The 24,904-nt window shown below is 40.6% G+C and overlaps 2 protein-coding genes across 2 annotated transcripts in view; one reads left to right on the top strand and one right to left on the bottom strand.

Moving 5' to 3' along the window:
• Positions 1 to 479, top strand: part of casq2 (calsequestrin 2) — a 4,690-nt gene extending 4,211 nt beyond the window's left edge. The window contains exon 11 of the mRNA XM_003455449.5: positions 77 to 479. Coding sequence (XP_003455497.1) covers positions 77 to 313 — 237 coding nt within the window. The 3' untranslated portion in view covers positions 314 to 479. The remainder of the gene's footprint in view (positions 1 to 76) is intronic.
• Positions 332 to 24,904, bottom strand: LOC100708288 (vang-like protein 1). Its single transcript, XM_005460017.4, has 9 exons — positions 24,700 to 24,904; positions 18,986 to 19,235; positions 17,777 to 17,948; positions 10,965 to 11,393; positions 10,396 to 10,571; positions 9,006 to 9,139; positions 6,443 to 6,593; positions 5,338 to 5,572; positions 332 to 4,107 (listed from the first exon to the last, which is right to left on the bottom strand). Exons 2-9 carry the CDS (start codon positions 19,054 to 19,056, stop codon positions 3,847 to 3,849), a joined length of 1,629 nt encoding a protein of 542 aa, XP_005460074.1. The 5' UTR covers positions 19,057 to 19,235; positions 24,700 to 24,904; the 3' UTR covers positions 332 to 3,846.

Below are 24,904 nucleotides of genomic sequence, written 5' to 3'. Positions count from 1 at the left end.
CCGACGACACATGCTGTGCTCAGTTTTTACGGGCACTGTTTGATCTGTGTGTGTGTGTGTGTGTGTGTGTGAGCAGGCAGACAGTGTGTGGATGGAAATGGATGATGAGGAGGATCTGCCCACAGCTGAGGAGCTGGAGGACTGGATTGAAGACGTGCTCTCTGGCAAAGTTAACACTGAGGATGATGATGACGACGATGACGACGATGATGACGATAATGAGGATAATGATGAAGATGACAATGATGAAGATGACGATGATAATGAAGATGATAACGAGGAGGAAGATGATGATGATGATGATGATGAGTAATTTACAGTGTTATCTGAGTATCCACTGTTTCTTCTTCAGAGTGTCTAATGTGGATATCAGCGCATCAGCTTTATGCTACAATAAGTTAATTTTTTAAAAAGGTAATTTTTGCACTTAATGTGTGCCTGCTATTAATATTAAAAAGAAATAATATCCATAAATGTCATTTTTGACTGAGAAGATAACTTTCCCTGTGTCTGGGTTCTAGGTGAGGATCTTAGAAAAGATTTTAGAAGAGACAAAGGAACAAAGGGGTGCAGGCTAAAAAACAAACACACATATATACAGCAGGTGAAATAAGTCCCGAACAATCCACCCAACCCACAGATGCAATGAAATCAAACCATAGATGTCCATAAATTAAGTTATGTGTAGCAATGAGTAAGGAATTATGGTATTGCAAACATATTATGTTAATTATGCCAAAAATACACTTCACACGAAAGCAAATTACATGAAATTTCCTTATTCACATACAATAATGCTACTATTGTATGTAAATATGTATGGTTAACAAGTTTGTCAGACCACCTGTCATAAAAGAACAAATATTTTGGAAATATCTCCCTCAAAAAAGTGATTTATTTGGCAGATAACTGATCATAACTAATAATAAAGTTTTTATAACCAAATTTGAGCTGGTAAACGTCTCCTAGAAGAATTTAATCGAATTTAATCGCCATTCAACCCAGTAAAACACATTTTAGGAACGTAAAGTAACTTTAAGTAACTGGAAAGTAAGTAACTCTAACTAATCTGATATCTGAATCAAAAATAATAACGTGCTTTATGTTTTTTTTTCTGCTTTTATGTAAAGCGGTACAAGAACAATTGTATTTTAGCATTTCAAGTATGAAGCTTGCAGACTCTGGTGGATTAACCATTACAGAAACCTTAAAAAATATGTTTTGGTAATTACACAACGCTGTTAATTTAGGACAGCTGTGGCATTAACCTTAACTGGGTGGTGGTCTAATAAATTTAAGCATTTTTTACACAAAGAATATTACAAAAATATACACATCTTGCTGCATAATTAATATAATATGAAATCAAAGTAACTGTAAGCCTTAGATGCCACATAAAGGAGCCAGAAGTAGTAGTAGCTTCCATAACTAAGTAACTGTAAATGTAGTTAAATCTTTTAAAACTTCACCACCGCACTTATTAATCGTCACTACATGGAAGTAGAACAACAATCAAATTCCCTGAAAACATCAGTACAAATATTTATTTGTTCATTTTTATTTTATTTTATTTTTTGTACAAATGTGACTTTGACACCGCTGCATTAATGTTGAATGTTATGCTGTATAAAAGGAGACGGGGGCAACTCACGACCTGTCAGCTGCATCACATTTGGACATTTGGGAAAGCGATCTCTGTGTTTTCTTCTTTTCTGTTTTACTCTGTTTCTTTCTCACACACATATGCTGAAACACACAAACTTGAAAAACCCCACATGTATGCCGAGCACATCCTAAATATGTCAAACCGAGGCACGTGTGTAGTCGTACAAGAGAAGGTATTTACAACCACCAACACCCCTAAAGAGTCCAAAACAAAACTACACCCTCTGTAAGCACAGTAACACTCTTGTAAATATAAATTTACAACACATCAAGCCTTATAAGTAGAAAAAGTTTAAAAAATACACATCAAATATCCTCACTCATTAACAGCCTAGAACAGTGTTCCAGTAGTTGTAGGCAGGTGGCAGTAGTGAGACACCCTGGTGTCCAATACTGGCAGCACAAATACTGATACTGAGTTGAGTTGTTCACAATAAGTTATTACTCTTGTTTTTTTGATTCCTGAATGCTTGCAGAAAGAAATAATGCAATATTAATTTTGGAGTGGGTGATTTAATTTGTACATTAAGTACTTAATCTTTTGAAATTGCTTCAGAAATCTGATTTTAGGTAATCCTTTAGGTTGTGTGTTGCGTTAAGCTCGTGGCTGATTATCGGACACTGGCCAACAAGATTTACATTACATGGAGCGATGATAATAAACCAAATCGAGATGAAAATCAGGGCCATATGTTCTGAAATAATACAGCAGTGGGTAAAATTTTAACTTGAAATGTGATTTCTATAACCTGTCCAAATAATATTCTGCTGGCTCACACATCGGATCAGCGCACACTGCACACACTTACACATACATAACAAGTATTAAGATATGTTCCTTCCCTAAGTACTGACTAAACTGTCTGTATGCAGTTGTAGTGTAAGTGGCGTTTATTGAAGACTGCAACTGGCAAAATCAAAAATAAATAAATCTTTAAATGCATGAAAATATTTAAAATAAATGGATTTTTTAAATGAATTATGAATGATAACAGTTTTCCAATTTATTTACTTTTGTGTGTCATGTTAACTTTTACTTTTATTAAATACATATTATTTTACATATTATTTCACATGCCTTATGAATACAAAAGGCTTAAAAAATACACATGAAATATCGTAACAGTATTCAGGTGTAGCCATCCGCCCAACTCTGAATTGGATAAGTGGTTACATTTTTTTTTTATGGATATTAGTTTCTTTATTTAGGTATTGGAGCTGGGACAGGCTCCACCGCTCCCACAGTAGGACAGTCAGGTTTCTATATTTGTCTGCTTTAATTCTTTTTATAATTTCAGCTTCACTGTGCAAATACATGGCCCATCCGATTGGTCGATCAATGCCAGTACACAAGAAACCTAGCTGTCTCTCATCAGCTAAGTACAGAAATTTATGACACCTTTTTATAAATGATGGCCTATTTTGATTTTTTTTAATATTAATTACGTTTAACAAATCCATTTATTTATGATTTTGGCAGTCTTCTTCTGCATTTTTTTAGTACATGAGACTTCTTTGAATGATCTGACAATTACAAACACGTCTATCTACAGTCCAATTATCGTAACAAGTACAGCGCAGACAGACAGGGTAGAAAAAATGTTTGAAATGATTAAAAAAAATCATTCAAGTGATAAATGATTTTGGTATAAAAAGTCTGTAGGGATAAAGTATATTCACGTATAAATACTGTACATACATTTCCAATACAAGACAATTAAATAATAACTGCTTAGACTGAAAAAAGAGAGGTTCAGTTTATATCAAATGTCTTGGAGAGAGACAGACCCCAGTGTACACTACGATAAAAACCACACTGACACACACATTTGCATTCTAAAAATCTCAACCGCTCCTATGCAGGCACGCACCGGCACATGCACGTAAAGGAAGCTAAACGTTTGTGAGGGTCATCTGTAGTGCATAGAGACATAACTGAACTGTGTTCTGCAAACGTCACGACAGAGAACATTTCAGTGCATTTCTCCTCATTTTCTGTCTTTTATCATCTTTCAAGACTCCTGGGACAAAGACAAAGACATAAATACTCTATATGTGAGAAAACTACATAAACATAGGTACAAAAAACAGTACAAAAAGATATTTCTTGAAAAAATTCAGTTGAGTAACTGCAACAGTTCTGCAAGTCCAGAGCAGCAGCGCTCGTCCACTCTGCCGCCGTTAAACTGAAGTTTCTGATTGGAGCAACAGTAAAAACTTGTGCGACTTGGGATCGATGTACTCTTCGGTCAGTCGGATATAAGGGATGGTCTTGATGGTGATGGCTAAGCTAAAGTCGAGACACTTCAGAAGGAACTCTGTCCCCTGTTTAATGCCGCTGGTCACAGATGCTTCGCTCACTAAGGTCCACTGATCAGCCATCCAGCGCTCGGGGCCGTACTGCAGGGTTGGACCAGGCACCAGATAAGCCTCAAGGAAGGCCTATGCACACACAGAAGCAGCTGATTATATCAAAGTACCCAAAATGAAAAACAAAACAAAACTGATGTATCAAGACAAAACTTGGGATAACATCAGTTTATTAACAATCTCCTGACCAATTAAACCATTTCTAATATCAGTGAACCAATAAAAGTTGACCTCATGGCCCTTCTTGAATGACAGCTTGCCCCTCTTTCAGTTTCATCATATGATAATAAATAAATTAATCAATAAAACTGAAATTAAATGGATGCAGAAGGGGGATTTAGCACAGAATGCATTTAAATACAAACTAATAAAACCCATTTGACTGATGTGACACGATTAAGTAATACTTGCATTTACTTTAATGATACCTGATGTCATTTACTCAGTTTGAGTCGCAGCTTGTTAGACATAAAAATGAATGTCATTACAGCCTGTCTTCCAACGTTCCCTGCCTACATCCTCCCTGACACTGTCAATAAAGGTTAGGTTACATTTATATTACCTGTGTGATGCTCTCTTTTGTTTACTATCACATCTGAGCAGTCACAATGATATAATTGAATCTCAGCATGATTCTAGTAAGTTTGGTAAACACTGCCTTCCTATTCTTTTGGCTGCTTCCTGTAGGGGGAGCAGCAATGGATATATCACCCCATCCTTTGCATCCTCCTCTGCAGTTTCTCCTTCAATACATCCACAAATGTTCTCTGTGATCTTCCTGTTTTCCTTTTAAATGGTAGCTCAATCTTCAAATGGTAAATGGTAAATGGCCTGTATTTATATAGCGCTTTTCTAGTCCCTAAGGACCCCAAAGCGCTTTACATATCCAGTCATTCACCCATTCACACACACATTCACACACTGGTGATGGCAAGCTACGTTGTAGCCACAGCCACCCTGGGGCGCACTGACAGAGGCCAGGCTGCCGGACACTGGCGCCACCGGGCCCTCTGACCACCACCAGTAGAACAACAACATCTTTGTCCAGTATATCAACTATTCCTTCTCTGCACAAGTTTTTGTCTTCAAACCGCTTGATCTCTTGCCTCTAGCTCCAAATCCTGTTTGTTAGTGCCACCATCTCCACCTCATTCATCACAGCAGCTCTCATTATCATCTTGTAAACCTTCACTTTCACTCATGCTGCTACCTTTGTGTCATAAGTCACACCTCTTTGTAAACACTGCCTTAGTGTAAAGCTATTGACAACAAATCTGCTGTTATGACAAATTAAAAGCTGACCTTAGGACTCATATTATTGACCAGGCAGAAAGCAAGATGCTTCTGGATGCTCTCCATGCTGTGGCAGTGTTGCCTCCTGGTGGTGCGGAGGTACTTCTGCAGGGCCCGAGCCATAGAAGGAAATATAGCCAGAGCTGCCTCTCGCACATCCATAATGTCAGACGGTGTTGCACGCTCGTCTTCTTTCTTCATGCGGCGGACATGTGTGAACGCCTCCTCAACAGCAACTACCAGCCTGACAGAGAAATATCACATTGCATTTGGCTATGTACAGCTGTTTTTACTGATCATTAAGACAGATTAAATGAAACTGCAGACGTATACATCAGTTCAAGTAACGGTATTTAGACGTACTGTGGAGGACTTTCCTTACAGTTTTTATCATACATGGCCCAAGGGAGAATAACGCTTCAGCAATATGAAGGAGGAGATTTTAAGCAATGGTTTTTAAAATTTCTTTTTATAAATATTTAATAATAGAAGAATACCATCTTTTTTCTGTATATGAAGTGATAATTAGACATGCTGCTCCAGCAGCTTTTGAATGAAGGAGACAACATTCAAGTTGTGCTATTATGAAAGTGTTGCAGAGTTTGAGTTTTGCCTGAAAGTGGCATGTAGTTTTTTAGTCATCCAGTTTACATAATAACGTGCATAACTAAGTGCTTTCTCACAAGCCTAGACCTCTTGGCAGTTTTTTAACTACACGCATGCACCAGCCATCCCAGTATGTGCAGCTTCCCAAGTTTGATTTCTGCTTCTGTGCTGAATCTATGTGGAGCCTACGACAAACCATGTGCAAGTGGCTAACACTAGATTTATAACAGTTCTGTTGTGCCCCTGTCGCTTCCAAAACAGTAGTTGGCGGTAAGGTTTTTCTCTTGAAGTTGATTTATTTTCTTCCCAAGAAGAAGTAGCCAGAAACACTTAGAGGTAAACGGGCCATTGAAGTTTGTAATGGGCTGGCATTAACATGTGCTGTGGTTGCATTTCTAGGGAGGTGGATATGTGGCTACAGCGTAAGTTACAGCATAACTCTGGTACAGATTTAATGCAGAATTATTAAGCCACTGTAACATTGTGACACTTTGCTCCCATGACTCACCTGGCTCTACGTTTACGGACTCTTCTTTCATAGTCGGCTTCCTCGTAGTACAGCTCATTGTGGGCGCTGTCTTTACGTTTGCCGGCAGCTGTAACCATAGCCCGTGACTGATTTCCATTACTTGGCTGAGCCCCTGCTGCATTCCCTGGGGCTGTATCCGAAAGAAAGGACAGTAGTAAATTGGTCAAATCAGCCTGACCTGGGGGAGGCAGTCTTTAATGGGCCAGTCCCCCACCAGTGATTAATGGACTGTATCTCAATCTGAATGATTGAGGGAAAAACTCATATTGAAGGAGAAAATCTTATTATTAGTGGTGTAAAACAGCTGTGAATCTACCTTCCCAGCCAGTATTATTCCCATCTTATCCTCCACTTAACTGTGAGGAAGATTTGATAGTTATCTGGGTCGTGTCGCCAGTCTGAATCACAGAACATTCTTAATTTTAGCACTGAGAAAAGAGGCAATTTCCACTGGAGGTATCCACATTTCTGCACACACTCTATGATGCAGAAACCTTTTTATTGAGGGTCTGGATTAAATATTCATTATTTTACACATCAAAGACCATGTGTGAATTTACTGGTTTGTGTGGCAAACCCATAAAACTAATGGGGCTTATATAGCAGTATATTAGAGATCCTGTGGTTTCACTGAGGCGGAGTAAGATCTGGTCCATATTCATGAAGATCACTAAATCTGGGGGTGGTTATAGATGGTAAATGCTGCAGGTCAGACAAGGATATAAATTATTAATCTGATCTGCATGGGCGTGTGTTTACGCTTGTGCGTGCAGGTGAGAAAGAGAGACTGAATTTAGTGATGAAATATGGATGAAAAATCCTCCCAGTGCGAGTACTGTGGAGCAAATGCAGTCAGATCATTTGCAGAAGAAGCACTGTAGATACTTGCCAATGAAAATACGAGTAAACATCCTTATACATCCTGCCCTACATATTTGTACTATTTGTACTATGAGAAGAGTGACTGACTGATATAGTGTGAGGAAGATGTGTAGGAGTTGACGATGGGAAAAAAAGGGGAAAGGAGCTGGAGCTGGAGACAGTGTGAGCAGGAGGAAGGAGAGATGTGGGAGTATGTGAGAAATGAGCGTTACACTGATGAATTATTTAAGGCTTGGAATTCCACGGCCGCCTAGAGACCTTTCCATTGCACTTTGATAGGAGAGGGGGTGGGGTGGATGAAAAGCACTGTGAGGACACGGTATCCAACACTGCATCCCTGCTTTATACATCAACAAATCCAGCGCTGTGCAGTCAGTGGGAGATTAATAGGTGTTGAGTGGAAGAGCCTTTTAACTCCAGGAAAGAGTGTGATATGTGGCATTAGAGGATGTGTGCAAGGAAGTAATATATCAAGAAAATTGTAGCATATACGTGTCTAGAAGGGTGCTTTTTTTCCCTGCAAATGCAATATATGCATTATGTTAGAGAGGGAAGCTTCAGAGTGTAGCTTCACGACTGAAGCGTGAAATTAGTGTCTCCCTGCGATGGTGAGGGCTTTTATCTGTACTTACTGTCAAAAAGGTATGTTCTCAGTTTGTTTTTCAAAGCTGCTCATTGAAACCAGAGTATCACAACACGCAGAACGAGGAGAAGACAGTTAAAACAAGGGAAAGGGAAAGTAACGGTATCAACAAAGGGACATCAGCAGAAATATTACATGCGGTGCACAAAAAAATTAAAGGAACACTTTTTATGCGAGTGTAGCATCAAGTCTAGTTGATTAGCAAAGTGGGTTGTTAATCAGTTTGAGCTGCTTTGGTGTTAATGAAATCAACAACAGGTGCACCTGTTACATTTTTGAAATTAAAATGTAATTATTATTTGATGGTTCAATAAGGTCTCCAACATAAAAAAAAGTATTTAACAGGCTAGGCAATGGGCCATGACTGCTACTAGGTATGGGGGTGAAATACTTGGAACCACTGTCAAACCCTGTGCTGGTGCAGTGGGTGCTGGATTCCTCCTGGAGCACTACAATGCCCAGCCCCATGTGCCAAGAGTATGCGGGGACTTCCTGGACAATGAAGAAATTGATACAGTTGACTGGCCCCCATGCTACCCTGACCTAAAGAACACAATAGAGCACCTCTGTGACATCATATTTCAGTCCATCAAACATCACCAGGTTGCACCTCACTGTCCAAGAGCTCAGTGATACTATGGTCCAGATCTGGGAGGAAATCCCCAGGACATCATCTCTTTCCTCTCATTAGGAACATGCCCCAGTGTTATCAGGCATGCAGGGGCCAAACAAACTACTGAGTTCCATTCTGCAATGTCATTTTGGCAAAAGGATTAGCCTGCAGCATGTTTTTCTTTGAAACTTTTATTCTGGGGTGTCATAGCCTTCTGTAGGTTGATAATTTTCATTTTCATCAAATGATGTGTTATCTTTTATTTCCTAACACGTTACCCAGTCCATGTCAGTATAGCTTTTTTCCCATTGAAATCTGATGTATTTCCAGAGTGTTCCAATAATTTTTTGAGAAGTGTAGTACAGGAAAAGAAATAAATAATTGGGACATATGAGGCAACTAACCATCTACATTGTAGACCTTTAACCCAGCCAGGTGTTTGGCAGCTCGGTGTTTGGAAGCAGAGAGAAGGGCTGGGTTATGGAGTGGAAAATCTCTGTAGTAATACTCCAAAATGGACAGAGCGGCCCTTTGAATGCTGTGTGAGGCAAGAGAGAAATAAGAAAGCTTAAAGACAGTACAAGACAGTAAATAATCCCCCTGAACCTGGTGAACGATGTTCTGAACGCTGACAAACAGCCCTCTAAACAGTGATTAAATTACAAGATAATGCCGTCACTTAGAAATTCAATAAAACAATTTGAGAACAAACCTTACCACAGATGTGATCTATTTTATTTAATAGAATCATCTTACTGGCCAAACTTTTGCATCTACATTACCAACGATGCACCTCAATTGCTGACAGTTCAGTGGGAGAGTCTGTTGTTTTATGCCTCAGTGCAAGCATCTGACAAAAGAAGAGCAGGCTACTGAGGTCTGGTGACCTCAGTACTTTATAATCCCTCATCCCTGGCTTCTTATTTTAAAGATTTTATTTTGACTTCATTTGACAGAGAAAGATTTTAATTCTTTCCTCCCATAAAGACGACATTTAGCGACCTCACCTGTAACGTTAAAGACACCTCAATATATGCAAAGAGAGCAAAGAGAAACAAGGCTTACTGCTAGTTGGCATCCAAGTGGGGGTGTAAAGAGTTAAGAGGGACTCAGCCTTTATACAAGCTGCACCACTGTACCACGTGAACTGCTGAGCTACTGAGAATTGAGTCATCGACAATTCAATTTTCATATTTGTCATCTTCAACCAATGAAGACTCAACTGACCTCACATGAAGCCATTTACAGTGTCACCAAGTAAGCCACCACAACCAAGTAAGCCATATAAATTACTGGAAACAGTTAATACAGTATGAATCCTTTTCTTTCTCCTCTGCAGGTCCTAACCTCTAGTTTACCATTCCACAAATTAGGAATCAGAAGAACGCCCATTATTAACCCATTAAACTGTTAGCCTCATTACACAAGCATAAATACTAATGTCTCCTAGTCTTGTCATAGTAATAAACTTGTCCGAAGAAGAAACAAAGACAATCATATGACGAGTTGCTTTTTCTCATCTCTCCTTTCCGAACTCCTAGAATAGCACACTAGCCGAGGTCACCGTAGAGTAACTCAATTACTGCTTGTGCCTGTCTTCCCTGCGGCCATAAGCTTCCAATTACACACATACATCAACAAGGAGAGTGTGGCTGAGCACCGCTGTGTATCTTACTGTGCACAATGCAGAAAGGTTACATCCGCATGCGAAAGTGTGAAACTATGTCGCTCAGCCTTGTGTTTGCTTTAGGAAACACACACAAAGCTAATACGGTGCAACTGCAGCGTGCGCACCTGAGCTGTCCTATGTTGTAGTGACGAGTCTCTCCATCTGTGGAGCGGATGACACACACGCTGTAGCAGGGCTGGAGTTGGCGGAGTTCCAGAAGTACGACTGCCAGGTAGTGAACAAACAGCTGGGAGTCCACGAGGGACACAGCAAACTGGACGATGCCGTGGTAATCCTCGTCCTGCTTGGACCACATCGCAGGCTTAATGAAACTTTCATTCTCATTAGATAAAAGCTTAAAAAACCAACAAATTTCAGCTTTATTTAAGACTAAATGAATTAGATTGAACTAATACTCGGCTACATGCAAACAACATACCATAAAAAACAAAAACAATATGTCCCAAAAACCGAATCAATCAACCTTTATCTAAGAGCCATTTAACACCATTAAAGCAATAAAGGAATTAAACGCAGAAAAAAAATGGTGTATTTGCATGTTCATTATTAGTTAAATGATCTAGAGATTGACTGATGAAAAAAAAGTTCACTGCTTAATGTGCAATATTAAGAAAATACATTACAGTAGAAGTATATTTGTGAAAGCCATAAATAAAATACATCTCAAACCCACCTGAGCATCAAGGATCCGGACCCCATAGAAGAGCCAATAAGACATGGTGAGCAGGAGTGTGAGTGTGATGAGGAAGGCACGATACACACACACTCTTGGCAGGCAGGCCCGGCTGGGTCGCAGAAACAAGGCCCAAACAGCTACCAGGAGGATGAGGAGCTTGAAGGAAATGGAGAGGAAGAGCCCCTCGCAGGCTGCACCACAGACCTGCAGCCTGTCGGGCCACATTACTGCTGGAAGAAGCAGGAACACCAAGGGCGTGGCGAGCACCAGCAGCCCCACGCATGAGCCCACAGCCAAGGGAAGGTAACGGCGAAAGCTTTGGGTCCGGTCCTGTATTCCTTTCCCCAGGCCCACCACCTCCTCCTGGGAAACACTGAGCTCTGATGTTCCCGTGACAGCGGTGGTGGTTTCTCCCCAGTTATCATCCTGAAAGGATGTAAAGAAATACATGAATTCATGCCACAGATGTACATTTGGGTCTGCTTGATTGTGTATGCTGTCAATTAAAGTGTTTACCTATTTCAGGTCATTTATTTAGAGACTGAACAAGTCTTTGGAAGTTTGCCTCTATACATCAAAACTGGTCTGACACATTTCAGACCTTCGTTTTTAATTTAAGGGGTTTAACAAAAAGAGTTACAGAGACATAGTCCACCACTGTCAGAGGTTCAAAAGTAAACATTATTGTATATATGCATAAAAATGGGTAAAACTGCTAAATAATACTTTTGTTAAACCCCCAGATTTAAAACTAAAAGTCTGCACTTTGAACACATCTTGATGATTTGACTTAAAATCCAGTGTGGTGGTAGTAAAGAGGCAAAATTCCCCAAAAATATGTCCAAAAAATGTGTATCGCCCTAACTGCATCTAAATGAAGCAACTCAAATGATATCACCAAATGCATTAAAAATGACTAAAGCTTTATGAATTGATTTGTTTGTGGTGCTAGGTGGATACACTGGGTTCATCAGCTTCATAAACAACATCCCAGCAAACACTAGTAAAACAGCAACATTGTGAAACTGTCGGACTATCAGTCCCTCTTTTACCGACCTAAGAAATATTTATAATATTGTAAGTGCATGCGTCTTTGTTTGTTATTACACTAACTTTTGATGGACAGTTGGTCGACACATCAGGTACACAGACTTGTACAACTAATGTTCTTATTTGTTTGTTTTGTCAGTGATAAAAGGATAATTCACAAAAAAAGTATTTGTAACAAGCATGCATCGCTCTCATGTCCACAACTAATGTACATAGAGGACATCACGCAGACACTGCCACCACATTCACTCTTTTTTCTCAACCATAATAATGGGGTGTCTTCAATATTTGTTCAAACAACAAAATATTGCATATCATCCAATATCAAAATGTTTGATGGATTCTTCCATGGATAGGGCAGAAATGAGCTGAAAGACACTAAAAATGCTGTGGAGAGCCAAAGGGGAAAAACAGATTTGGGTTTATGTTATTATTTCATAAGATTCACACAATCCTTTGGTTCACTGTTTATCCACTGAGTGCATCTTTAAAATAGATTTTGTTTAATGCTTTGGACACCAAACAAATTTATGAGACTAATCTGTCAAAACCTGGAACCATAAAATAACACAAGTCGACAAATCAGAGTCAAATGATGAATGTGAATCAGACAGATAGTGCTTCCATTTTCCCACTGACTTCTTTCTTGGCCCACAAAAGCCCCACAGAGTCTATGCACCATGAATGCAGCACATCCTTAATTCTTTTTTCTTTTTGAGGAAGTCATTATAATGGCAAGCCTTTTAAATTCTGTTTGAAGTAATAAAGGATGACAGGATGTGCATGCAAGCAAAAGGATGCACAGTGCTCCAATGAAGACACACACACACACACACACACACACACACACACACACATGCACTGAATCACAACAGCAAAAGCCAAAGCTTTCCATGCCCATCATCACAAATTAGCCTGTTTTTTTTTCTTCTTCTTAACTACCATGGTCATTTTAAGCATAAATATTTCTGACAAAGAGACACAAAGAGAATAAATTAGTGACAGGTCTACTCTAAAGAGACATTTATTTTTGTTTGCCTGTCATTAATTCATGTAATTAGCCATTCATTGTGCTCCAGAGTGTCACTGCATTGTACCTCCCGACAACCAATCAAAGGAGCAGCAGCTGCAGCGAGAGGGATGACGGCTGGAAAATTGACAAGCTGAACAGATAAGCCACCCTGGCTTCACACATGTGTGCGCACACATCCACCTAAACACCATCAAACAGTGCTTAGATCCACACTGAAGCCACATGAGCCTCATGGAGCTGCTGTTAGCAGCACAGCTCGTTGTCATATACTCTTCACCTGTCTAGAGCTTGTGATTCCAACTATATGCAAGATCCTTTCCAGGCTATTAAAGTTAAAAGAAGCCTAAGTGAACCCCTTTGGAAATCTTACTTACTTTGCATATTTTAAAAATTGTAATATAAATATGAATTTTGCTTCTCCAGCACAGCTCACAGCCAATTAGCTTAGCTTGCTGGAGGAGGAGGAGGAGGTGGAGGAGGATGCCAATGGGAGCCAGAAGATGAATGAGCATGATCAGAGAGGGAAGCAATGCCACAGAGGGATGGCAGCAGGTTATGAGCAGAGAGAGGAGAGGTTGGGCTGGCGTCCTGAGTGTGTGTTTGCCAGACTAATGTGAGAAACAAGAGGTCAGCTGTGCACCGTAGGTGTAACATCAGCTTCATTTAGTGCCAGATCTCATTTGTATTCAGCCCACACGTCTTCTTTTTCCCCCCTCAATTTCTTTCTTAAGCCAACCCCCCACTCCCCAGCCTGCATCTGTGAACAATCAATGTCATTCCACGTTCCACTGTGACAAATGAACAATTAGGAACACAGAAGCAACATCTTCCTGTTTGAACACAGATGCTGAGTAGTCACTTAGCTGAATTTGAAAGTGTCCAATTTTCTCTCATTGTTGTGCTCTAATCTCACTAATCTGGTGTTTTTCTTATAAACCCAAGGATGTCAGTCTTTCAGTCATAATTCTGAAAGTTCCAAAACAAACCTCTTCTGGCGCACTTGAGAAATGCTCGGTTGTTAAAAAGATGACAATTTTAATGGAATTAAGGGTACTGGCTGATGATGGGCTTATGGGATGAAGACTTAGCTCAGAATTTCTCATTTTTCATACTTGTGCTGTATGCATGTTTTGTGTTGAGGTGAACAGCCTCTACCTTTAATATTTACAATAAAAAGCAATATATAGAGTAACTTGTGTTAACATTTTGAAAGGAAAAGAACAAATGAGGAAAAGTTAGCATAAAAGAGGTTTGTGCAGTACTTTTTCAACACTGGGTGCTTGACTGATCTTCTCATGCAGTTCTCTCCAAAAACAAGAAAAGAAAAGCTCATTTCCCCAAATGCCAAACAATTTCTTTGAACCCTTTGTGATCACAGAGAACAGGAGGAAACAGATCACAAACAGAGACCAGACTGTCTGTGCACCTCCTCTTCACCAGATGTTGGCTAAGAGGCACTGCTTTGCTTTTATTTGTAGAGATTTACTCTGTTTTATTTTCCACTTATTTAGACATTGAAGTGCAGTTGCGGGTAAGAGATTAAAATGTGCTGGCCAAGTGTGTCTTAGTGCACTAACCACTTAAACATATGCATTTTATATTCTATATGCGAAATGCATGACTGAACCATTTCATTCATCCTAAGGATCCTCCTGCCAAGGCTTTCGTGCTAATGTGTCATTTAGAGGGAGAAAACGGAGCATTATTGAGTGAGCTAATATACTGCTAATACCTATCATTAAGTCTCAGTGGATTCATGCTGAAGATTAATGCTAACTAATCAGATCAGAAAGAGAAAGAAACCAGGAGAGACTGACACAGGGAAGGTTATAAGAGCAAGAGAGGAAGGACGTGACTGCCGCCTGCTTCCTTGGCAGTGTTTTTAGTCTTTTTATCTGGCAGAGGGTGAATATGGATTATGCTACACAACACAGAAAACAGTCTGCCAGCTACAAAGCCTAATCGCTTAGCAGCACTAGCTTGGGTGAAGGTTAAAATAGGCTTTGTGAGACACGCCTGCCAGGTTTCCTTAAATTTACTGCATTCCTTTTAGGAGTAGGAGCTTTTGTGTTTTTACCTCACATTACATGCATTGCTGGTGTAGAGGCTATGAGTAGGTGAGTATTTGAGAAAAAGGGCAAAGGAACAAGTTTATAAAGCGAGACTACCATACGCTTTGGTGTTGCTAGAGCTAACACTGTGAGGAAATTGAAACTGCTCCCTCTTGGCAAAGAGTCACAGTGTCTAACAAAGCAGCATGGCCAGTCTCAGTAACAGATTCTCAGTGACTCACTCTTGCACACACATACACACACACACACACACACACACACACACACACACACACACACACACACAGAGAAACTGTGCTCCAAGACCGTATCCTTATGTCACAGGCATGCGTGTAAACATGGAGGATTATTCATATCAGCTTTCCTCCAAGTGGCGTTTGGCCGGATGCTAATGCTAATCCCAGTCTGTGAGAATGTTTCCCCTGCACTGGAGACTAGTTAGTGTTAATATGCGGCTCCGCCATCTGACAAAGCTGCTCCAAAAAGCATGGGTTGGTGCACCGTGGTTGACGGTGTTTGCAGTAATGCTGGTGCTGCCACTGGTGTGCGGACACAACCGTCTGCAGGGGTACTGCAGTACAATGGCAGATTACCTTACACTGCTAACAATGGATGCAGGCAAGGAGCTGACAATCACATGCCAGTGTGGAATGCACCTTTCCAGCCAAAAGGGGATGCTGAGCAGAGATAGCAAAATAGGTCAGGCTTCTCCAACATGGTCAGAAAGTCAGACTGAACGCATGTTTATTTTCCAATCACATTAAATGGGCTAATATTAGGAAAGTATATTTTGTCAAGGTAGCTTGCACTACTGATACGATGCTTTTCTGCAGCTATTTTAAGCATGCAAGTTGCACAATAAACCAATGAAAAATGCACTCATTTTGGGTTACTATGTATTTCAAGTGGGTCAAAGACACTGTAAAGGCAGCCCCAGGCTAGCAATATCTTTAACTCGTCTTCAGGGAAGAAGGCACTTTCTTTATCGCTCTCATTTTCTTCGTTTCTGCTTCTATTTTAAGCTCATTTTATCTTTCAGTACTGTTTGCACGATTCTCTGCATTTAAAGTAAAGTAAATAATTTTATTCAGGTGGCAGTTAGCTTAGCATAAAGACATATTTATATATATTTATATATTTTTTCTCCTATGTGAAGCTTCTAGAAAAGCTTAGTTGCAATCTCACAGTGATGATAAGACTACAGGAGGTCACACTCCAGGCTCATAGAAGCACTCTTGTTTTCTGCTATCTACAGGCAGACAGGAGGCGGGTATCAGTTTTATGTCTTGTTCCTCATTTATGTCTTCTTCAGATTGTGCTTGTTTGGTGAAAGCTGTTTGACATAACTTTAACATAAAACACACAAATCTATAATCCATGCAAATCTATATGGAAGCTTTTTTCTGCCACTTAAAAAAAATGCCAGGATGTGGAAACCTAAAACTTTGGGTTATTGCCTCAAAATTTTGAATTACTCATTGATTATCTTGAAGTTTTTAAATGCTTCTAAATTGAAATTTTGACATATGTGACTCAGAATTTAGAGTTATTGTGTTGAAATTTGACATTTACAACATACATAATAATTAACCACTTACACAAGCATAAATTACTCTACAGATATACCTGTGCTGATATATACACATATCAATGATATTTATTGTAAATAACACTATGTAGGGATTAAACTAATATATTTTTTTAAAAGCAGCATTAGCCACATCTTCTTATAGCTTGGGGGCAATATTTCACAGGCGATCCATATTGCTAATATACAGTCTGAAACGCGGTTCCAGAACATGTTTTAATAGTAATTTTTTGAAATCCTGCTGCTCAGAGACAGGAGGATGCCTGAGGCGTATTACGCTCACCAGGCACCGTCAGCATGGAAAGAAATCGCATTAACTCAACGTTTGACTACTTCTGTTCTAGCAGCAGAGGGACCGCAATGCATGATGGTCTCAGTGCATGGATCTAGTGTACATTGTGATGATTTTAAAGCACTCTGTGTAGTGGAGGATAGTTCAGAATTAGAACAGCCCTACAAAATGGCTAGTAGATGTTCCCAAAATAGCCAATAATCTCTGCAAGAAAGAAATAACTCATAAATATCCACACAGTATTATACTCTAATGAATCTTTAATCCTTGAAGCCTTAGTTAAATATCTGCCCTGCATTTTAAGCCTCATATCGCATCATTTTGTGTCTACATAAACCTATTTTGCTTGTAGCAGCAAAATCAGCTTTTGATGCTATACTATGCCTTGATTTCAAAGTCATTAGGCATTACAGTCAGTATGTAGGCACACACACACACACACACACACACACACACAGACACACACTCACACACAGACACAGTAACGAAGCACCGTCTGTACAAATCCACCCAGGCCTATAAGAGAGATGCTAATCCTCTGACCTATCTGATCCCTTGTCGCCATTGTTAGCCTATCATGTGTCGGTCAGCCAGCTGTGCGAGGGCGAGTTTATAAGTTCGGGACGTAAAGTTCATGCATGGATTACTGGGTCTTGCTTTTTCTGAAGGAAACTGATACTAGCTGCAGGTTTAGTGTGCTTTCCTACAAAACAATGCGCATCTTTCACAGTTTCACTGTTGCTGTCAGTTTTCAGTTTTGAGTTACTCCAATACCTGCGCCTCATCTCCTTGCTCTGCTGCAGGTGTGGGCTCTCCAGGCAGCGGTTCTCCGTTATGAACCGGGGAGTCCTGGGAAGGCGTGTCGGGGGGATTGATGACCACAGATCTCTCCGAGCGGCTGCTGTCTTTACTGCTGCTGGCTTTGTGTCGCTCACAGCTTCGATCTCTGGAAAGTGAGAACAAGCACACATGGTGACCACTTTGATAAAACAACAGGAAAACATAGGACTGAAACTGGAGACTAAGATATTACTGCTACTTCACAGACACTGCTACTAAGTGCCATCACAAATTACTAATTATTTTAAATCAACAGTCCAGAACAATTTTCACACTTACTCTACACTGTCATAAAAATGACACTCTCCCATTTTAAAAGACTGAAATAATAAAATTTCATATATGTCCATATAATTTCTTTAACAGAAATGTAAATTAAACAATCATTTCAGGTCCCTATTTTCCATTCATTAATATGATTCAGCTTGGGATAAGAAACAAATCATTGTTTCTTATCCCATTGATGATTAAAACGAGTCCAAAAGAAGGAAAAAATTCCAGTTTTGTTCCAGTTCTGAAAATGTGCTTCTTACTTAATATTTGAACTTAATATTTGTGAGGTTTGGACTCCTTGTTGGACAATCTTTGGCTTCTGGACCTTGTGAGCAGTGGTTTTTATCAGCTCCTGACATTTTTTAGAATAACTTGTTAATTCTTTGTTAATCAAAAATCAAGAAAATAATTTGACGGTTTCTCATTAATGGAAGCTAGTAAACAGTGAAGTGCATTAATACTCCAGCAGACAATTATAGGCATCAGGAATGAGGGGGAAGATAAACAAATGATTCTCTCGTTTGCAGAGCACACAGACTCAATCACTGAAATAGGTTAGAACCGCTCAGCTGTGACGACCCTAATCCACAAGCTCTGTCCGTCTCAATCTCTCGCTTGTTCTCTCTCTCCAGTCTCTCGCCTCATTATTTCACAACCAACATGTGGCCCACTCAAACGGAAGACAAACAAAGCTACAAAATGTTCACTGAAGGCATTCCAGTAAAGAAAAATACCACAAAAAAGCCAGGGAGTGGGATACAGCATGTGATCTGGTAGAAACAAATTCCTGTCATGGGAGTGCCGGTTAGACAGATACAGCAGAGAAGCAGACAGTCAGATGGAAAGGCTGACGACAGACAGGAAACATACCCATGCCGGTTTGATCTCCCGGAGCGACTGGAGTGATAGGAGTAGCCAGAGTGGGTCGACTCCGTGTCCATACCGACGCAGTTCAGAGATGGTGATTGGACAGGGGGATGAGGAGAGACTTGCCGTGTGGCAGAGAGGGTAACTTGGCAGCAGCGCTCAGGAGGACAAATGGGTTGCTATAGAGACAGGCTTCAAAAATCCACGACGAATGACAACTATCTTTGATTGCTGCTTCAGTGACCACATTGACCTGAGGGACAGATAAATAGCACAGTATGAAGGATGCACCAAGGCTTGCTCGCGACATCAAACAAACAGAGCATTAGATGTACAAGAAAAGCTTCTGCATCTCTGATTCTCATCATTCGACACATTTAAAAGCAGACAGATTAATATATTAGCCATTATGCTCTGCTGTGTTGTGTGTATATACTTCAGATTATCTATGATTAATGTATTAACCTGGGATATTTATTCCAATCTAACTTGATATTCAGCACACATACTGCATGTGCTACTACATCCTCTTAACAGCAGCGGTTCAATTTTTACAGCATGCCACGCCCTATTATCTCCCCCACTATTTTCCTATCTCTCTAATGTGTCTCAAAGACAAGCAAACATGCAAAAAAACAAAAAACAAAACCCCAAACCAAAAACCTTTCCTCTGCAGTCGTTATAAGTTTGCTCTGAACTTGGAAAAAGTGCATTTTGTACCCTCTGCTTGGAATTATTTACAAGACGCACTTTATTTGGAAACTATGACTTAAATCCAGCCATTCAAATGCCACATATAAAACATGTTTCATGAAGAAGCTTTTACACAGTCGTTCTGTCTTTTTACAAGTCTCATTTTATTTCTGTGTGGATGTGTGTTTTTATGGCTTGTGCCTAAATACTGCCAGTTTGGCTTGGTCTCGCTTGTAAATCACCCCCCAAAAAACATAATTATGCATCTCAGGAGAAACAAAAACATTAAGGTTGTATAAAAAATATGGAATGGCACAGACATACATTAAGAGGTGTAGGTAACAAAACAGAAAATAATTAATGTATCAGAAAAAAATGCCCACTTGTATGAGCTCTTAACACTCATTAGGATTAGGTTTTCTTTCAGTTACATTCTAAAAAAACCCCTTCAGTAATAGAAGAGGCAACCCCCCCCCCAAAAAAACCAAGTATTTTTAAATAAAACATTCCCTTTGTCAACGTACAGTATAGATAAAACCTGCATATTTACATAAAAAGAGCACATTCAGGTAGATCATTTAGTTCTAATCTGTACTATAACTGATCTCATAATAACTGCATTTTATTTGATAGCCAGTGATTTGGAAAAGAGAACTCTCTCCATCCTGCCATTAATAACAGGTGCTGAATCTGCCAGACTCACTTCCTGTGAAACAAATGTGTGATGTATGCATGACGATGTCTCACCAAGCACGACCATTCATTTAGACCTCAATCTCAACCCTGTCTGTCTCCCAGCTGTTGTCCTGACAACCACCTGCCAATCAACTTCCCCATCACCATCTCAATTTACCAGCTGAGACTATTCTTCCCGTCACTTACAGGCTATTTGTTATCTCTACAGCAAATGATGCATACTAACACTAAAACAGCCCATTCTGCATATTAGGATGTGAATGCTCCAGAGATCATGCTCTGCAGGTTTAAGAGAAGACACTGCTGTGCAGCAGATTTCCATTAAGAGGGTTTAAATGGTTTTTCTTTCCCTCAGCTGCCTACGATTTTCCATTAAAAATGTTATACAGTGCATATAAAGTCTGTATGATTAATATTACAACCTATAGAATTACTTTTGTTAGATAAATACAATCTATATTGTTGTTCTTTGGGCTGTAGACTGGCTCCATAGTGTAGTGTGTTACATAAAAAATTCCCTAGTTTGATTCTGGGAGAACCCTTTTGGGGCTGCGTGGGGAAGTGCATCCAGTGCAAAAACTCTGCCAAAGCAGACATGTGGAGCTACCTGCTGTGCTAACCCCCTGTGAATAAGGAAGCAGTTGAAGCTAGTGCAAGACTGTAGTGTCTTTTATTACTTTAGACATCAACCGTGGAAATGTCTGTCTTACATAAAACTACTCGCGGCAAAGTTTTAGAATTATTTTGAGCAGTTGGAAAGAGATAGGAAAGTTGGAAAGTGGACATTTATCCACAGCTCCCATAAACCTTGATGACAGGGTTATTATGTAAATTAGATTTTGGGATGAACTATCAGTTTTAGTTGGGATGAACCAACCTGATGCAAAATGATGGCTTAGTGACAAAAAAGTAAAATTTTTCAGAGAGTGACTGCATCAGTGGAGGCTGATGAACGCTGAGGGAACATAATGTTGAACAAGGCAGAGCAGCACTTACAGAGAACGTCAATAAATAATGCACTTGAACATACTGTAACATGCTACTCACAGAATCAAAGTCAGTGGTGCAGTATCAAATTTTAAACACAAGCCTGACTTTTAACAGGATTGTCATATGTCTCATCTTTAACCCACATCCGGAGCGTCCGCTGTTACCTTGGCAACACTGGAGGCAGGAGGCTCCATCTAACAGCAGTAATCAATCTGCCCTGCTGGGCCTAAATTTGTGGATGCACTTAAGTGTGTATGTGAGAGTGACGTTGGGGTGAGGCACAGTGAGAGGGCATAAAGAGGAAACAATAGCCTTCCATCACACCCGTCACTCGCGTGGTTAACCGAGTCCCGCCTGGTGATTTGAATAAAAGCCATTAACCCCCTGAGTGCTGATCTCTGGGCGCGTGGCAGTGGTAAGTGGGGCACAGAGATCCCGCTGAGAAGCCACTCATCCACAGGACGAGCATGAAGAGGCACAGTGAACCAGGCCATGTGGAAAATCGCAGCCACGGGGTAAGAAAAACTATCAGTTACAAGCCAACGATAACTATGAATGAAACATGCGGGGCTAACAACGCGCATTAGAGACGTGCGCCTGTCTGAGCTTCCTCCGAGACTGTCCCAAAAATGCAGTACTCCTCCGAGAGGGAGCCTGTGCGGAAAATCGACTCTCCAGTGAAGCACAGTTGCATCACTGCAGACCGTTCTGGTTGGCTGCACAGAGAAGAGATTCACCAGGGCAGAAACTGACACTAATGTAAAACAAACATTCGTTAGGGTGTTTGTTTAGTGGAACGAGGCTGATGCACAGTGGGAGCTACTGTAATTACAAATGGTCAGGCTCAGGGGTGCACACACACGTGGTCTTATTGAGTAATTTTTTACTCCTATTATAAAGACAAGGCATAAGCGCACTTCACTCTTGCAACAAATAAGCGTGAGGCTCATTGAGGAAAAGCTGCAACGTATGATAAGTAAAATGCGTTGTAGCATTTTTTCCACTGCTGATTCAGCTTATAAGTATAACATGAGATTTTGACTGTATAGTAATTTGCCCTCTAAATCGAGCTGAGAAGGAGGGGTGTGGCATTGAGATTCCATTAAGGTATCCAATGCAGTGCTGGCACCCGAAATGGCACAGATGAGCCTCATAGCTCAACCAGGGCACATGCTGAGGCCTGGTTACCATGGCATCTGTGCCCTCCCTCACACCTATTAGCTTTCATGCCTTCCTTCCTTGATGTGCACCCTGCCCCGGTGGCATTATGCCATAATCTTCCAGATACAGCAGCTGGTAATCTGATGAATTTCTTGTATCAGCTGTTTTGCAGCTTCAAGGCAAACAAACTACCAAACTCCCATCGACTGTTCAAATATACAGTAGATAGTAGATTTCTGGGTGGATATCAAGACAGATGTTCAAAACAGCAGTTTGGCTCATAGCACATTTAAATGCCTTTTGGAAGGTAATCATATGTTTTAAGGTGTTTCAGACATTTATCACAGGATCTTTGCGAAATTAATGTGACACTACAGATAAATATCGGCCACCGGCATGAGTAAATGTCATCTTATTTACTTGTAAGAAGACATATGGGTCGATATCAGTGTTGGCTCACTTATAGATCAATACCTAACACACAGTAGGTATATTAGAGCCTGATCTTAGCTTAGTATAAGCTAAACCCATTTCATTATTGATTCACTGTTATATTAGATCACTGGTTTGCAGGAATTGAGAGCAAATGCCAAAAACATTTCATTTACTGCCATTTAAAATATGCCAAAAGCCACATTTTAGGACCTGAAACAACCAAAGTGTATATTATATTACTGTTTAAAAATGCATTCTTTTAAAATGGCAGCAGAAACAACAAGTCCACACATGCACAGGAATAACACAGTCCACTAGGTTGTGTGAAACCTCTCTGAAATCAAACAAAGGGTGACAGAGTGTGAGCCCGTGTAATGTATAGCGGTTAATATCTTAAATCCTTTCGTGGACTACAGATAACCCACAGGAACAGCTGCTCAGTAACATATTACATTACCACTGGGCTAAAATCACATAAAACTGAGTCAAATATGCAAGTCATGACACTCCCTTAGAAACGCCCCCCCCTTTTTTTTCTTCTTATTTTGTGCCCCTTACTACTAGGATTTCTGACGTGATCAGGAGTGTGTTCCTGAGTATTTTTCCACAAGTATTTGTTAAATGTGTGCAGAAGCAAACCTGTGACCTTTCAGTGACTGGATATAGCTACTCCCACCCTGCTGCCCATTGTAAAAGGAGAAAGTTAAGACCTGACACAGTTCTCTGGAATGCAAACTTTAGTCCCCTCTGATCCGCTCATGTGGAACTAAACAGAAGTACAGTAGAAGAAGAGAGGGAGGGAGAGGAGGGTGGTGCGGGCTGAGAGGGCTGTTGAAGAGATACCTCAGTACATTCCTACTTTAAGTGCAGGGCCTTTATGTCTCCAAATGCACAACTGTAAACTACACGGTAATATATTGCGCACTACCCCATGCTCCTCCATTACCTGTCTTTAGCCTAAAGGTAGCTCCAGTTCTTGTTGCACTTCTGACACACTGCCCTGTCGGGCAGATTTAAAGGAGAACAAAGGCCAAAGCCTTGCCAACATCACTTTTGATCATCCATGGGAAGAACTGATAGCTTCCATGGGTTGACTCATCTATTCAGGGAAGGTTCCCAGGCTGGCAGTGTCCTCAGGCTCTCTGCACAGGACCCATCAACACTGCTCAATAATAAATAACTGTAGGTGCTGCACGGCTTCACTGCAGCATCATGACTTTGACAGACAGATAGAGAAGACACGTGAAGCTGCTCCAGTCACAGTTAACACCTCATCCAGCTGTGTGCTCTCCAGACAGCTGCTGCTGCTGATGGAGACATCTCCAACCCCGCTTTTAATATAAAGGCTACTAGGTCGCACAGAACAAGGGGAGCCTCTTCTCTATTACACAGCTGCAGCTTCTGTTACAGCAGATCTCCTTTCAGTCTCGCCCTGAACCCCATTAACCACACAAGACTAAATCACTTCAAATAAACCATGCAATCTGGATGATCGGCTCAAATAATATGCTTACATAAAAAGCGATACTAATGTAATAGAAATAAAAAGGAAAGCCATGAGCTCCAGATAGATTCGGGTTATGTGGCTGCATCTGTCTGGCGAAAAGGAAACCATTTTCCCACGACGGCAGCATTGAACTTCATCAGTGATTCCTGCGTGCTGGTGTATCTCCGGATTTTTTTGGCAAGGGCAGCCAATACCCGGTGTGATGAACATCACAGCCATGGATTCGTTTACCTACCTTTATCTCAGAAGCGTTTCATATTCCTTCACCTGCGTGTCGGTGTCAGCGAATCTGCCGCCGAGGAGCTGCAGCTGCTCCTGCTGCTGTGAGGCGCGTCTGCACGGAGAGGCAGCTCACAGGATCCTGGCCATTGTGGTTCGCAGGACCAGAAAGGGAGGCAGCATGGGTGTACAGCACGCTTTTACAGCGCGTTACAATGAGT

Source organism: Oreochromis niloticus, linkage group LG16 (genome assembly GCF_001858045.2).
Source record: "Oreochromis niloticus isolate F11D_XX linkage group LG16, O_niloticus_UMD_NMBU, whole genome shotgun sequence".
Classification (NCBI taxonomy): Eukaryota; Metazoa; Chordata; class Actinopteri; order Cichliformes; family Cichlidae; genus Oreochromis; species Oreochromis niloticus.
The sequence above is the reverse complement of the archived record's forward strand: the minus strand, read 5'-3'. Positions and strand labels throughout refer to the sequence as shown.